General features: G+C 39.5%; 1 protein-coding gene across 2 annotated transcripts in view; it reads right to left on the reverse strand.

Moving 5' to 3' along the window:
- The window catches only part of CDKAL1 (CDKAL1 threonylcarbamoyladenosine tRNA methylthiotransferase), a 664,051-nt gene that overhangs the window by 150,019 nt on the left and 498,077 nt on the right, over positions 1-15,955 (reverse strand). For both annotated transcript variants that reach the window (XM_073331895.1, XM_073331896.1), the window contains exon 12: positions 14,861-15,041. In XM_073331895.1, coding sequence (XP_073187996.1) covers positions 14,861-15,041 — 181 coding nt within the window. The remainder of the gene's footprint in view (positions 1-14,860; positions 15,042-15,955) is intronic.

Consider the following 15,955-nt stretch of genomic DNA (forward strand, 5'->3'; position numbering starts at 1 on the left):
TTTGGTTTTGTGCGATTATAAAGTTGGCCTAAACTCTCATAGTTAAAAACTCACTGAAGTCGGTTTTTTAATTTAAGATTAATGGTCATTTTTCCTGAAAATGTGTAATGACTCCGGGGGTTGCGGGGACAGTGGGATGAGAGGATAACCAGAGTGAGGAGCAAGAGGCAGGGGGAATTTGGAGCATTTGTGGATGGGAAAATTTAGGGAGGGAAAAGAGGCAGAGGGAATTTGAAGGACAGGAGAGAGGGGGATACTGTGGTGTACATTCCAGCTGCTCTATCATGTTCTGGCAAAACAAAGCAGTAGTAAACTCAATTTAACTGGCCCATATACTCTGGCTGTTTTGTGCTGCTCCAGAGTGGGAGCAAGTAACCAGAGTGTACTGGTGAATCTGACCATGACAGTTACAATTAAAAAAAAATGATTTAAGGTTGATACTTTATATTTTCAAATAATTAGAAATACGGTAGCACTCCCTTTAAGTTTCTTGTTTAGTTTAGTTCATGTATTAAACTTTTATTTAAAACAAAACCAAGGACTTTCTCAGACAAAAAGTATGTTAAAATGAAGTTAAGGTTGAGAATACGTATCAGTAATTTGAGTAAACTAATCAAGGATGTTGCAATTATCCCAAAACCAAGCATTACAAACACAGGAAATTCAATATTAAGGTAACATTTAAAAGAAAATCCAAATGTGTTAGGTGTAAAAATGCAGTTACAGCAGCCAAACACCCTTAACTCTGGTCTGTCACAGCCTCTTCTAACTTCCCATTTAGTCAAGACTCACCAAAATCCTGAGCACAGGCTATATTTTCACATATGTACTTTAGGATTAATAGTCTGTCTATCCATTATTCTTCATAATTTTAAGTTTCTCCTTCAACAGAAACCTTAACTCTGCCCTGTAGTGACACCATGAGAGGAAGGGAGGGGATGAAAAAAATCTAATGTCTTTAAAAATCCATTTACTCTACTCTGAATCCACAAATGCTAGCATGCTTTAAACATAATTCTGCGGATTTTGGATTAATAACTGGTAACTCATGGGTTTGATCTAGTGCAGGGATCGGCAATCTTTGACCCGCAGCACACCAGGGTAAGCCCCCTGGTGGGCCATGCCGGTTTGTTTACCTGTCTCGTCCGCAGGTTCTTCCGATCGCAGCTCTCACTGGCCGCAGTTCGCCGCTCCAGGCCAATGGGGGCTGCGGGAAGCGACGGCCAGCACGTCCCTCGGACGCTGCTTCCCGCAGTCCCCATTGGCCTGGATCGGCGAACCATGGCCAGTGGGAGCTGAGATCGGCCAAAGCTGTGGATGTGGCAGGTAAACAAACCGGCCCGGCCCGCTAGGGGGCTTACTCTCGTGGGCCGCGGGCCAAAGGTTGCTGATCCCTGATCTACTGTGACATTCCACCCCATAATGCTTTATAGAAATATGTTTATGAATGTAAATATGACATAACTAGAATATGTTTTATGCTATATATGTCATTTAACATATCTTTGCAAAGGTTATGTTCTATTGAATGTATTCATCCTGTTCGTATGCATGCATCATTTTAATATCTGAAGTTATGAGCTTGTATTTAAAGTGTTTGCTCTGTAGGAAGCACACAAAACAGATTTGGTCAACATGGTGTGAAGGGGTTATTCAAGTGATTGGGAGTACTTAGCTAATAATGAACATTGGAAGACGCCAATCCACATCTGAGCCTTCCTGGGAATGTTCAAACTAACATGTGGGCAATGGCATCGGCCTGTAGAGAACGGAGTCATGCATGGACATGTAACTTGCCCATGTGACTCCAAAACTCCATCTTGTAGCTATGATTCTACACAGGGGGAGAGAGGGGTTTCCACCCACAAGAGAGAGACTATATAAGCTCCTCCATTTTGTCTTCAGCTGGCTCAAGAGATAGCTTCTCGACCCCAAAGAGATGCCTGAAAGAAACTGGAACAAAGGAGAGTAACTACAGGGGTGTGAGTGATTGCTGGACCCAGACTAGGAGGAAGTCTAGCCTGTAAAAGAAGCTTATTGGAACACCTCTGAGGGTGAGATTTACCTGCATTTAGTTTCTTCATGTAGTAGGCTTAGACTTGTGTGTTTTTGTTTTATTTTGCTTGGTAATTTACTTTGTTCTGTCTGTCATTACTTGGAACCACTTAAATCCTACTTTTTATATTTAATAAAATAACTTTTTACTTATTAATTAACCCAGAGCAAGTATTAATTCCTGGGGGAGCAAACAGCTGTGAATATCTCTCTATCAGTTTTATAGAGGGTGAACAATTTATGAGTTTACCCTGTATAAGCTTTATACAGAGTAAAACGGATTTATTTGTGGTTTGGATCCCATTGGGAACTGGGTATCTGGGAGTTGGAGACAGGAGCACTTCTTAAGCTGTTTTCAGTTAAGCCTGCAGCTTTTGGGGAATGTGGTTCAGACCTGGGTCTGTGTTTGGAGCAAGCTAGCGTGTCTAGCACCACCAGGCAAGGTAATGAAGTCCCAAGCTGCCAGGAAAAACTGTCATAAATATAAAGGGAAGGGTAAACCCCTTTAAAATCCCTCCTGGCCAGAGGAAAAATCCTCTCACCCGTAAAGGGTTAAGAAGCTAAACGTAACCTCACTGGCACCTGACCAAAATGATCAATGAGGAGACAAGATACTTTCAAAAGCTGGGAGGAGGGAGAAAAACAAAGGGTCTGTGTCTGTCTGTATGATGCTTTTGCCGGGGACAGAACAGGAATGGAGTCTTAGAACTTAGTAAGTAATCTAGCTAGATATACGTTAGATTATGATTTCTTTAAGTGGCTGAGAAAATAGCTGTGCTGAATAGAATGAATATTCCTGTCTGTGTGTGTCTTTTTTGTGTCTTAAGGTTTTGCCTAGAGGGATTCTCTATGTTTTGAATCTAATTACCCTGTAAGGTATTCACCATCCTGATTTTACAGAGGTGATTCTTTTTTTACTCTATTAAAAGTCTTCTTGTAAGGAAAAAAGAAAAGGAGTACTTGTGGCACCTTAGAGACTAACCAATTTATTTGAGCATAAGCTTTCGTGAGCTACAGCTCACTTCATCGGATGCATACTGTGGAAAATACAGAAGATGTTTTTATACACACAAAGCATGAAAAAAAAATGGGTGTTTACCACAACAAAAGGTTTTCTCTCCCCCCACCCCACTCTCCTGCTGGTAATAGCTTATGTAAAGTGATCACTCTCCTTACAATGTGTATGATAATCAAGGTGGGCCATTTCTAGCACAAATCCAGGTTTTCTCCCCCCCCCCCCCGGATTTGTGCTGGAAATGGCCCACCTTGATTATCATACACATTGTAAGGAGAGTGATCACTTTACATAAGCTATTACCAGCAGGAGAGTGGAGTGGGGGGAGAGAAAACCTTTTGTAGTGATAAACACCCATTTTTTCATGGTTTGTGTGTATAAAAACATCTTCTGTATTTTCCACAGTATGCATCCGATGAAGTGAGCTGTAGCTCACGAAAGCTTATGCTCATATAAATTGGTTAGTCTCTAAGGTGCCACAAGTACTCCTTTTCTTTTTGCGAATACAGACTCACACGGCTGTTACTATAAAACTTGTAAGCAAACTGAATGCTTTTTCATTGTTCTAAGATCCAAGGGTTTGGGTCTGTGATCACCTATGCAAATTGGTGAGGATTTTTACCAAACCTTCCCCAGGAAGTGGGGTGCAAGGGTTGGGAGGTTTTTGGGGGGAAAGACGTTTCCAAACTACGTTTTTTCAGGAACCCAGATAAAGTTTGGTGGTGGCAGTGGAAGTCCAGGGGCAAAAGGGTAAAATAGTTTGTACCTTGGGGAAGTTTTAACCTAAGCTGGTAAAGATAAGCTTAGGAGGTTTTTCATGCAGGTCCCCACATCTGTACCCTAGAGTTCAGAGTGGCGAAGAAACCTTGACACGGGCTTAGAGGTAGTCCCAGCACAGCAGGTGGCAGTTCCCAAGGGGGTTTCTGTGACCCAATCCGCCACATCTAGCATGGCAATTTTTGCACTTCTTTTTGTGTAATATGCCTGGTGTACATGGGATTTTTTTTCCAAATGAATTCAATACAAAAAGCAGCTAGAATACCTCAGGCTGCTGGAAGAGGGCATTTTCTAAGCATGATGCTGTAACTGAACAGAAAACTTGTCTCATTTAGTGTTTCATTGAGTGAAAAGTATTTGACTAGTATGAGGGGTTTTTTTTGTGTGTGTCAGGAATATCGCAGATTAGCCTGACATCTGGGTAACAGATAAAGCAACTGCTCTTCAGACTACCAATCTACCATACTGGGATATATATCTGTATGGGACTATAACGAATAGTAAACTAAATATTGTTGTGTTAATTAAGCACTTATCTGCTATACAGAGTATCAAAGCCCAGGATCAATTTGGCTACAATACTCTCTTTTGCTCTCTTCATGGTGTGCTCCCAAACTGATCTGTTCAGCTGTCTGACAGTGGGCTTGGATGCTTTCTATCATCCTGAAAAGATGAAGGATTGGCACAACAGTGGTCACCATGAAGGAGAAAGAGGGTTCAAGGGGGCATAATATCACCAAATGAAGGAGGAAGGCAATAGCTAATGTCCATGTTTGCCAGGTTTCAGAGAGCCACGGAAAAATAAAAAAAGTCTTGTGCCTAAGGGATTGCCTAGTCTTGCTGCTTTATCGCAAATGATCTGCTCTATTATTCCGTCCTCTCTCTCCTCCCAGTTTTTCATCAATTCCAAATTCCACATGGATTTTTAGCATGTTGACTTGACGTGCATGTTCAGCAACCAAAACAGTGGAAGATATGAGTTCCAAAGCACCTAGTGACCCGATCAACTGTGATGGCTCTGAAGGGGGTGCACTTGGAGCTCTAAAGACAGTTCAAGTGCAGGTGGTGTCATTCAGAGCCCACATCAGGCTGTGTTAGTGTCATCTTTGTCTTCCAAAAGGAGCCCTTGAGGACGATCAGACCAGTAACATGATACGCAAATAGTATACCTTCGCTCTCTTCCATGAGACATAAAAAATAAATAAAACCAAATCCAAAAGCAAATACTGCACTTTAAAATGGATCTGTTAAGCAAAAATTAAACCTGAGTTAAATCCAAAGTTCTGCAGTGTTTAAAAAAGTACATTGCAGGAGCTATAAGAAGACTTCTGGCACTGGCAATTTCACTGTCTGGAAATAATCATCAGTTAAAATACAGGGAATATCCATTTTTACAGATACTAATCAATTATTCTTGGGATTTTTCTGCCTAAAATTTATCAAGGTTTTAACTTTTTAGAAATATATTCAAGCATCAGTGGATTTTATCCATATTATATCTAAAGGAATGACTATCAGTAACAGCATACATAGACACAGAACCAACATACTCAACCTGAATTAAAAACTCCAAATCTCTAGGCAGCCAGGTATTAAATTAGTACACCTTTACCAATTTGAGCAACATTTTTAATATTAGACCTGAGTGGAGACTTGTTTCACGGACTGTTTTGAGTTGACAGCGTATTTCAGGTTTATCATGGGAATTCCAGGAGTGCCAAATCCTCAACAAACAGGTTTTACTGTTCTGATGCACACATCTGATTTCAGAAATTACATTAAGGACAATACTTCTAAATCTTCTGTAGTTTATAACCAGTCTTCAATGTGGTGCTGAGCCTTATCAATGAACCAGTTCTAATCAGACTAATGCCTTACATCAAACATAAGACCAAGAATAATAATAATAAAAAAAAACTAATAGAGAAGATATTTATTTGCTTCATTAATTTTAGCAGTCTGAAACAGTGTCCTGTTTACTATGGCAGTTTGTTATCTGTAATTAAAATGAGTAAAAGACAGAGATGGGCCCAAATGAAACCGGTGTCTTTCTTGTGTAAGAGTGGGAGGTTTCATAATCTCAATCGAGATCTAAGTTTAACACCTGGACTCAAATCTTATTATGGTGTGAACTGAAACCCCCATATCTGAACACATTGACATACACAAGGCCATAAGTACAACCACAGTGGGATGAGAGGAACACACAACCCTCAACTTTATACTGTCTTGTTGATGTCTCCCTTAAAGCCTCAATCCAGCAAGGAGCTCATTGCATTTACTTGAAAGGGACTCCATGCAGGCACTGTGATATGTATTTGTGTATGCAGCTCATAACAAGTACAGGGCCTACTCCCTCCCCCACCCCCCATTTTATTTAAATCAGAGGGATAGAAGGTACCACAAGTATCATCTAGTCTAACCCCCGCCCAAGATGCAGGATTTGTCGTGTCTAAACCATCCGAGACAGATGGCAATCTACCCTCCTTTTAAAAACCTTCAGTGAAGGAGCTTCCACAACTCCCTTAGGCAGTCTGTTCCATTGTCCTACTCGTTTTTTCAGTTAGGTTTCCTGAGATTTAATCTAAATTTGCTGTGCTGTAGTTTGAACCCATTGCCTCTTGTCCTGCCCTCCGTAGCAAGAGAGAACAATTTTTCTCCATCTTTTTTATGGCGCCTGTTCAAGTATTTGAAGACTGCTAACTTGTCCCCCTTCAGTTTCCTCTTTTCCAAACTAAACATACCCAGTTCCTTCAGCCTTTGCTCATATGGCTTGCACTCCGTCCCTTTGATCATCTTTGTCGCTCACCTCTGGACCTTTCCAGTTTACATCCTTTCTATACACTGGTGACCAAAATTAGATACAGTCCTGCAAGCAGAGGCCTAACCCAAGCTGAGTAGAGTGGCCCCAAGCTGAGTAGAGTAGAGCATGACTGGCATGCTATGCCTGTTAATGCAATCTAATACTGCATTTGATTTTTTTGCAATAGATCGCATTGCTGACTCATGTTGAGGCTGTGATTCACCACAACTCCCAGAACCTTTTCAAAACTGCTGCTGCCAAGCCAGTTATCCCCCATTCTGTATTTGTGCATTTGGTTTTTCCTTCCTAAGTGTAGCACCTTACATTTGACTTTGTTGAATTTCAAGTTGTTGTCTCTAGCCCAGTTCTCCAATTTATTAAAATCCCTCTGAATTTTAGCTCTATCCTCCAAACTGTAGGCAACCTCCCCCCTTCCCACAGCCTTGTGTCATCTGAAACTCTCATCAGTATGCTCTCTGGATTTCTACAACCAGGTCATTAATAAAGATGTTAAAGAACACTGGACCCAGGACAGATCCCTGTGGAACCCCACTTGAGACCTCTCTCAACTCTGACATCATTCCATTATTTACTCTTTATTTGTGGTTGTTTCACCAATTATGTATCTACTTAATAGTAGTTCCACCAAGTCTACATTTCTCCAGTTCACCTATCAGAATGTCATGTGGGACTGCGTCAAAAGTCTTGCTGAAGTCCAGGTATATTATGTCCACCGTATTCCTCCTATCCACCAAACCAGTTACCCTGTCAAAGAAGGAAATCAAGCTGGTTTGGCATGATTTGTTCTTAATAAATCCATGTTGGCTGCTAATGATTACCCCATCCTCCAGGTACTTGCAAATTGAATTCTTTATATGTTGTTCCAGTAGATTCCCAGGTATCAAAGTCAGGCTGATTGGTCTATAGTTCCCTGGCTCCTCCTTCTTCCCCTTTTTAAAAAGACGGGCCATACGTTAGCCCTTCTCCAGTCTCCTGGAGCCTATCCTGTTACCTATGAGTTTGTAAATATTATTGCCAGTAGTTTCGAGATTTATTCAGCTAATTCCTTCAGTACCCTGGGATGAACAGCATCTGGCCCCACTGATATGAATTAATTCTGATGTGTTCTTTACTTATCCCTATCTGCATCCTTTCCGTTTTATTGTCTGTAGTAACTTTGCTAGTCATCTGGTCACATGTAATTTTTTTGAGAAGACCAAAACAAAGCAGGCGTTTAACAGCTCTGCCTTCCTATCATCTTCCGTTAGCAGCTCACCTTCTCCATTGAGCAGTGGACTCACACCCTCCTCGATCTTCCTTTTTTATCTGATGTATTGGAAAAACTCCTTCTTGTTGTCTCTAACATTCCTTGCCAGCGGTAAATCATTCTCTGCCTTGGATTTCCTGATTTTGTCCCTACACGCTCGCGCTATTCCCATGTATACTTCCTTGGTGACATGCCCCTCCTTCAATTTCCTGTATGTATCACTTTTGGATCTTAGATAGCTAAAAAGCTCTTTGTGCAGCTACATTGGCCGCTTGTGGCTCTTCTTATCTTTCCTCTGCGTCAGAATAGCTTGATGTTGAGCCTCCAGTATTACATCTTTTAGGAACTGCCTGCCCCCTTCAATTCCTTTTCTAGTTGTACATCTGTCTCAGGCATAACTTTAGTTTGAAAAATATCACTATAATCTTGCAAACTGAAATGAATGAAGTTAGATAATATATATGGAATAGTAATGTAGGCCTCTTCTTATAAACTCCTGTTTGGATAACTCCTCCTTTGATCCATTTCAGTAATTTGTATACCTATCACAAAGGGGAGGGAGGTGTGGCAGAAGAGTACAACAGACCTGTAGTGGCATGTACAAAAGAATTGTCAAAGGATAAAGTTAAGTTCCTGGTTTTGTTTCTTTTTCATTCTTAAGGGACAATAATTGTGCAGCTAAAACCAATGGTTGCATCAGCAATTACGTCAGTAATGTTACATGTAGTACAGACGAGTGTTTTTGGCACTACAGGGAAGTTTAAAAATCAGCAAGAAACGAAGTTGTGTATTTTCCACAACTGTTTTATTTTGCTGTGTACTATTACTGACAGTACAGCTCACTCTAAATCTGCAACTGTACATTTTCTTTGGGAAGCTAAAACCTTTAAACCACATTTTGTGTAAAAGTAATATGAAGCCAGTAATTTTCATTCTAGTCAGTGCTCTGAAGATTGCTGCTGTAAGAACAAAGTTGAATTCAAAGGAGTACAGCGCCAGCCGGGGTTTCCCAGGTGAATTTCTACTCCGGCTTTGAACTCTGACTTGCTTTTTCAGCAGGACAGTCACAACCCACACTCTTTAGAATTCAGAGACTCACATTCTGCCTGTTGCTCTGAACTACACCACTGCAAGAATTTCACAAGATATGGCTCCAAGCCAGAGTCAAAATATTCTTCTCCCTTCCTATGCGTCTGACTCTGCGAAGTCCAGCTGCGACTGTGGAATTTAACTCATTCCACAGATTCAGCCTGAACTGAGCTCTCAGAAACTTTCAGAGCCAGACCATTCATTGCTTTCAGATAGAATAAAACTGGCTTTACAACACACCAGCTTAACTGTCTCCACAACAAACACAAGTTTTTCACTTCAGCACCTGGTCAAACAAACAAAAGTGATACGACCTGAAGCTGGTACTGGCTTTAAAATAACTACCTTTTGAAAGCTTGGGTAGAGTTCAATAACAACATTTTAACTGCAGACTGAGGTTACCCACAGGTAACTAACTTCTTTGATTTTATCACACGAGTCAGTATCTTTGGTTGCATGCTGAGCTGTGAGTACCCTGGAGTTGTTTTAATAGATTTAAAAATTAACCATAAACACTGCATAAGTAGCTTTTTGCACTGAGACAGAAGCCTTCTGCAACTCCAGTTCAGTTCTAAATGGGAATAATAGGAATGAATGCATACTTATATATGGGATTTGAGCAAAAGAACTTTAGTTATCAGCAAGTAAAATTTACTTTATCCTTTCTAAGATTTGGAGCTGGCAAATTTTACCATTAGAGAGAATATAGGTGTACAGAGCTGTATATTACAGGAATACCCCTCTATGTATTACAACAAATTCTGTTTATTTTAGTCACAAGAGGCTAGATCCACAAAGGGGACTTAAGCTCAGTACTGTAATGCTTAACTTTAGGCACCCTACCACCCAGTGGGATTCACCCCCCCAAGTTAGGTGTCCAGGCTTCCTTATACAATGCATGGGGAGAGTTAAGGGATCCATGAAAGCCAGCACACAGAAGAGGGTAGCTACCTAGGCTAATCAATAGGAAACACTGAGGAGGGAGTGGGTCACAAGCCCCACCCTTCAAAGGGATATAGGCATCTAATCCAGGCCAAAGGGAGGCGCGTATCACCACCTGGAATTCACAACCATGAATCCTTTCCTGGAGTTAGATGCCTAGTCAGGCCAGCCCTTTCCCACAAAAAAGAGAGAAGGTGGTGGTGGTTGTGAAATAGGCGGAGAGTGGGGTGTTGTTAATTTGAGATTTCCAACAATGTTTAGGCTCCACGCAGCTCAGCAGTGTCAGGACTTATGTGACTTTGAGCATGCTCACTGGCACATGCCCCACACATGAGTTTCCTGATCCAGCATCCCTTTGAGTAGAACTGCTACCTATGTTTTGAAAACATACTTTTAGGCTTACTAGTCATTTTTTTTTTGTACTGTTCTTCATAACTGAAAATTTCTTCTTCAACAGAGGATGATGAGTGATGTTTTTCTACAGAGAATTACATGAAAACCTGACATCTCAAAATGGCTGCCATCTCCTATGATTCTTAATGGAAGTGAGGCTAATAGAGCCTGAGCAAAGATGGCCATTCCCTCACCTTGTTCCCAGTGGGAATACAGATAAGATGCCCCTAAGAAGATGGTGATTACTTATGTTGTCAGCGACAAGCCCAAATTTCAGTCAGAGACCAATTTCAACGATTTATTAAAAAATTATATAGAGAATCCAAAGAAAACCTACATAGAAAATACAAGGTGCATGTGTAAAATTTCACATTGATAGACCACTAGCTTTTAGGAAAAACAGGAATTTATGCCATATTTTAAAGCCACTTTAAAATGTACCTGTAAGTATGAATTTCTACCAGGTACGTCCTCAGTATATCAACATAATGGTTTTCTTTGCCGGTTTCCAATCACAGTACATACCTGGTCAGCATAGCCAGAGACTCTTTCAGGTAAATCAGAGAGATTGCCAAAAAGGACTGAAAGTCACAGTATCAATAGGGATTTTTGTGCCATATTTTGACTAAACCTCTGGGAATAAAAGGATCATAGAATCACAGAATATCAGGGTTGGAAGGACCTCAGAAGGTCATCTAGTCCAACCCCCTGCTCAAAGCAGGACCAATCCCCGACTAAATCATCCCAGCCAGGGCGTTGTTAAGTCTGACCTTAAAAACTTCTAGGGAAGGAGATTCCACCACCTCCCTAGGTAACGCATTCCAATGTTTCACCACCCTCATAGTGAAAAAGTTTTTCCTAATATCCAACCTAAATCTCCCCCACTGCAACTTGAGACCATTACTCCTTGTTCTGTCATCTGCTACCACTGAGAACAGTCTAGAGCCATCCTCTTCGGAACCCCCTTTCAGGTAATTGAAAGCAGCTATCAAATCACTTATTCTTCTCTTCTGAAGACTAAACATCCCCAGTTCCCTCAGCCCCTCCTCATAAGTCATGTGTTCCAGTCCCCTAATCATTTTTGTTGCCCTCCGCTGGACTCTTTCCAATTTTTCCACATCCTTCTTCTAGTGTGGGGCCCAAAACTGGACACAGAGTACTCCAGATGAGGCCTCACCAATGTGGATGTGTGAAGATATACAAAAAATAATTGCCTCAGTGTTTATATGGTGCCTCGTTCTGCCTAGATCTCAGTTGGTGCTTTTTCAATAAAAATAATAAAATAAAATAACAAATAACTATTTAGCTTTTTGTTAGGGGATGTGGGAGGAGGGATCCTCTTATGGTTAAGGCACTGGACTGGGACTCGGGAGCACTGGATTCAATTTGTGGCTCTGCCTTGTGTGACACTGAGCAACTCAATCTTACAATGCTTCAGTTCTGTAAACTGGGAATAACAACACTTTCCTGCCTCACAAGTGTTTTGTGAAGAAAAATTAATGGTTGTAAGGCGATGGAGTCATTTAGATATATTTGACTTTCCAAGGATGGTAGATTTCCAACAGAATAAGGAAAAACTACAGCCTCTCTGCCTGATCAGCCTGCTCTGATCATAAAAAGTAGTGGATTAGCGTCACCTTCCCTTCTGGACACAGATCAGTGCCAGTATGGATTTCAACAATAACATATCATTTTATGTGGAAGAAAGATTCCAAGTAGAATTTATTGAATACTCTATTATGTCAAGTCCAAATGAGATTTTCCCAAGTGAGATTTTCCTCCAAAAATAACTTAGTGTTAACATTACTATGCCTACTTCATGGACTGTGCCTGGAGGAAAGGTGGTCCCCTGGAAAAGAGTGAACTTAAAGGATTTGACAGGGCAAATATGTTGCCACCATAAATACCACTTGATTAGGACCAATGAGGTTGTCTTGAAACACAATGTACAGGCTGGGAGCAGATTACAAACAGCAATTTGTCTTTCCCACTGCAGATATCTGCAATGCTAAAACTAACAGCCAACATAGTCAATATTGCGCAATAAGAGAAGGTTGGCAACTGTAACGTAATATCATAGTTAGTCACTGGTTTGGTGCCCCTAGTTAAATAATGTGTCCAAAAATTCTTTATAAGAAGAAATACTGCTGAAAGAAACCTATACGCCTCATAACTAATAGCATATGAGCTTCCTGTCAAGGAATTAGCTTATGAGATTAGATCAGAGATATGATGTACCATATACAATATCTTCTTTTACTGTAATAGGTTCGTGTGTTGCTTGTTTCTATGTGAACAGACTGAAGTCAGTTCATTAACAATAAGATGACGTGCACTGTAAAAAATGGGAAAGGGGTAGGAGTACATGGTTAGATAATAGTCTCTTCTCTCAACTGAGAAAGATATGTAATTATAAGGTGCTCTGGACAAGGAATGAAAAACGAAATGCCTGTGAATTCTTGACACTGCAAGGAGGGCCATTAGCTACTATCCAGAAGCACTGTGAATATAAAAGGCAAGACATTACTATAAACTATTCCTGCTCCAGTTGATAGTTTATCCTGTATTTCCGGAACGAGATGAAAGAATATATAACTCAGAGTTGCTGAAGATTACAAAAAAGAAACAAGGTGGGAGAGAAAAAGAATACCCGTTAATTACAGTTTTTCATCAGCAATAGAACATAAACAGAAATGGCTTTTTTGAAGGTTCTAATTCCCCAAAAGAAGCAAATTATACAAAAAAGAACAAAGTGAAAATGTCACGCTTCCCTAAAATTATGTCAGCGCCCCCTAAGTTTAAATCTAGCTTTTAAAAAAATGAGTTAGTTCATATGTGATTAATATTTAGTGTCAGTATAATTGTATTTAACTACACTTCTGCAGGAAAAAAACAAGAAGCCAAATTCCTCTACTGCAGTGCAATCCACAGAGGATAATGGGGTTGTATCTGTGTGACCAAAACCAGAAATTATCCGAAATGTTGACATTTTTAACCTGCCTGGACTGTCAAAATTGCTCTGCTGTATTTTAAATATAGGCATCCACAATGACAATGTGATGGGCATTTTAGAAAGAAAAAATTCAGTCAACTGAGTGAGCTTGCTTACTTAAACTATCATACCACACCACAATAACATCTTTTGTGCCCAAATCCTCTACACTTTCCTATATAAGTTGCTCTTAAAAAAAAAAAAAGGATTAATAATGAATGACTCAAAGCTTACTTCTTTGAACAATAAAATAAAAGGAATCAAATTTAACCCAATTCTCCATTTTCATTAAAGGTATGGTATATATTGACAGTAAGTAGAGACTATATTTGCATAGGTTTTGACATTATTGAGGAAGAGATACAACAATAAATATACTGATTTCTCTTCAAAGAGTGGTGAGTCATGATGACCTCACAAAATGAAGTGTGATATATTCTTATCTGCCTACAACATTAGCTGGCTGTGATTTTATCCTGATTGGAAATGCAGTGCATACAAATGTTATTTACACTAGTACAAACACCAATAAAAAGTTTAAATGGTTTTATAAGCATCAGAATGGTATATTCTCTTGTTCAGAGATTCAGGTTAGGCAAGTATGCACATTTACACGGTTGCATATTCAAAACAGATTATTTATCAAACTAAACCTTTAAACATAATTGTCATTATTATCACTTATGACAAAAAGGGAATATAAAGTATCTATATCAATTAGAATACAGTTGATAGCCAACTACCTCATATTAAAACGTGGCTTTTATTCTCTTGGGGATTTTGAGATGAGATGGTTTGATAATTGGAAAGAGTTATATAACCACAATGGCCAAATATAGAAGATCCTGAAACCTAGAAGATTAACTATAATTACATACACAAATTTCACCAGTGACATTTACCATATAGGCTAAAGGCAGAAACTAGATTTTAAAACTGTGCAGAATCATGGAAGATATTTATGAAGTAGTAGTTAACGGAATGGAAGTAGTCACATGCAAATCTGACCTTAAAGTATATAATTCAAAGATAACTATCATTCAGTTCATACTATTTTGCATAGACTCACTTGCAATGTGTATATCACATCACTGGATTCACACAAGTCTTCAAAAATTGGAAGAAAATATGAAACGTAACTTTGTCTTTGTCTTGGTAACAAGAGACTCACCCAGAAAACACGTTAGGAAGAATATATGACTATAAAGTCAAAGTGAAAAGAACCACCTGAACCTGTTATTGATGCTATTTTACCCAATTAATAATTTGAGCAGTAATTTAAACTTCAAATCTGGCAAGGCATCCCATGTTCTAGCTAAGGTCTTAAAGGCTATCAGTTTATTGTATAGAAATATATAAAACTGCATTTTAATTATGGCATAATTCTGCTGCAAAACCATATTCTCCAATAAGCATTTCTTATGTTTTAATTCAGTACACTGCATACTGTACATTCACATTTGGCGCAACATGAAAGCCACATAAAATGAGCTATCCAGTACAATGGTTCAAGAAAATAGATCTTACCACTAGGGCTGGAACCTGACGCATTTTTGCAGCAGGAGTCCTTGGACGTGGGTAAAACTGATTAATAAAGAGGCTTGGAAACCTGTACTCTTCTACAAGTTTCATGGTGTCTTGAAAATCTTCATCTGTCTCCCCTGGAAAACCACAGATGATGTCTGTAGCAATTGTTATTCCAGGCACTCTGCAATGGAAGTGGAAAAAAATGTTAAACAGCGAACTGGTACATGAAGTCTCACCCTACATAAAAATCTCATTCCCTTGAAAATGAAAGGAATAATTACTCAGCTTGCCTTTGGCTAGAGAACTAAGATCTAACACCAGTTCTAGAAAAAGTACAGTGGGATTTTTAATGGCCATTTCTTTGACAATAAAAAACGTGGTACAGAGGTGAGAACCCAAAGAATGGAAAACAAGAGAGAAGTTGCAGTAAATATTTGACCCATAACTGAAAAAGAACAAGAATGAAAACCTCCTGGATTAATTCCTCAGGCACTTGAAACCACAGGTTACCAGCTGAGCTTGTAAATTCATTAATTGTAGTTACTCAGTCTGCAAAGTTTATAAGCTCCAGGGCTTTATTACTAGAATTAGTTAATCGCTTGCACTGCTGTAACACTGCAGAAAGGGTAGGGCAAAGATGTGGACCTGACATTCTGAAGAGTTTAGGAATTCCAGTCCAATTTGGCTTTTGTAGTTAACAAAAGCTTCCTTTAGTCAGAACCAACCCTCTAACTCATTCCTCCCTAAAATAAGTCTAATCATCCACTCTCCCCATAAAAAAGACAAAAACAAATAAATTGTTGTTTGTGGTGCTGTAGTAGCTGTGTTGGTCCTAGCATATTAGAGAGACAAGGTGTGTGAGGTAATATCTTTTATTACACAGACTTCTGTTGGTGACTGAGACAAGCTTATGAGAAATGAAGCTTTTGAGAAGAACTCTGTGCAAGCTTGAAAGTTTGTCTCTGTCACCAACAGAAGTTGGTCCAAAAAAGGTTTTATCGCACCCACTCTGTCTCACTACAAAAATTCACTATTCTAAGGCACTAGCACAAAACTACCCTTTTATTTAGCAACAGCAACTTTTCTTAACTTTTT

The sequence above is a fragment of the Lepidochelys kempii genome, chromosome 2 (genome assembly GCF_965140265.1).
Source record: "Lepidochelys kempii isolate rLepKem1 chromosome 2, rLepKem1.hap2, whole genome shotgun sequence".
Taxonomy (NCBI): Eukaryota; Metazoa; Chordata; order Testudines; family Cheloniidae; genus Lepidochelys; species Lepidochelys kempii.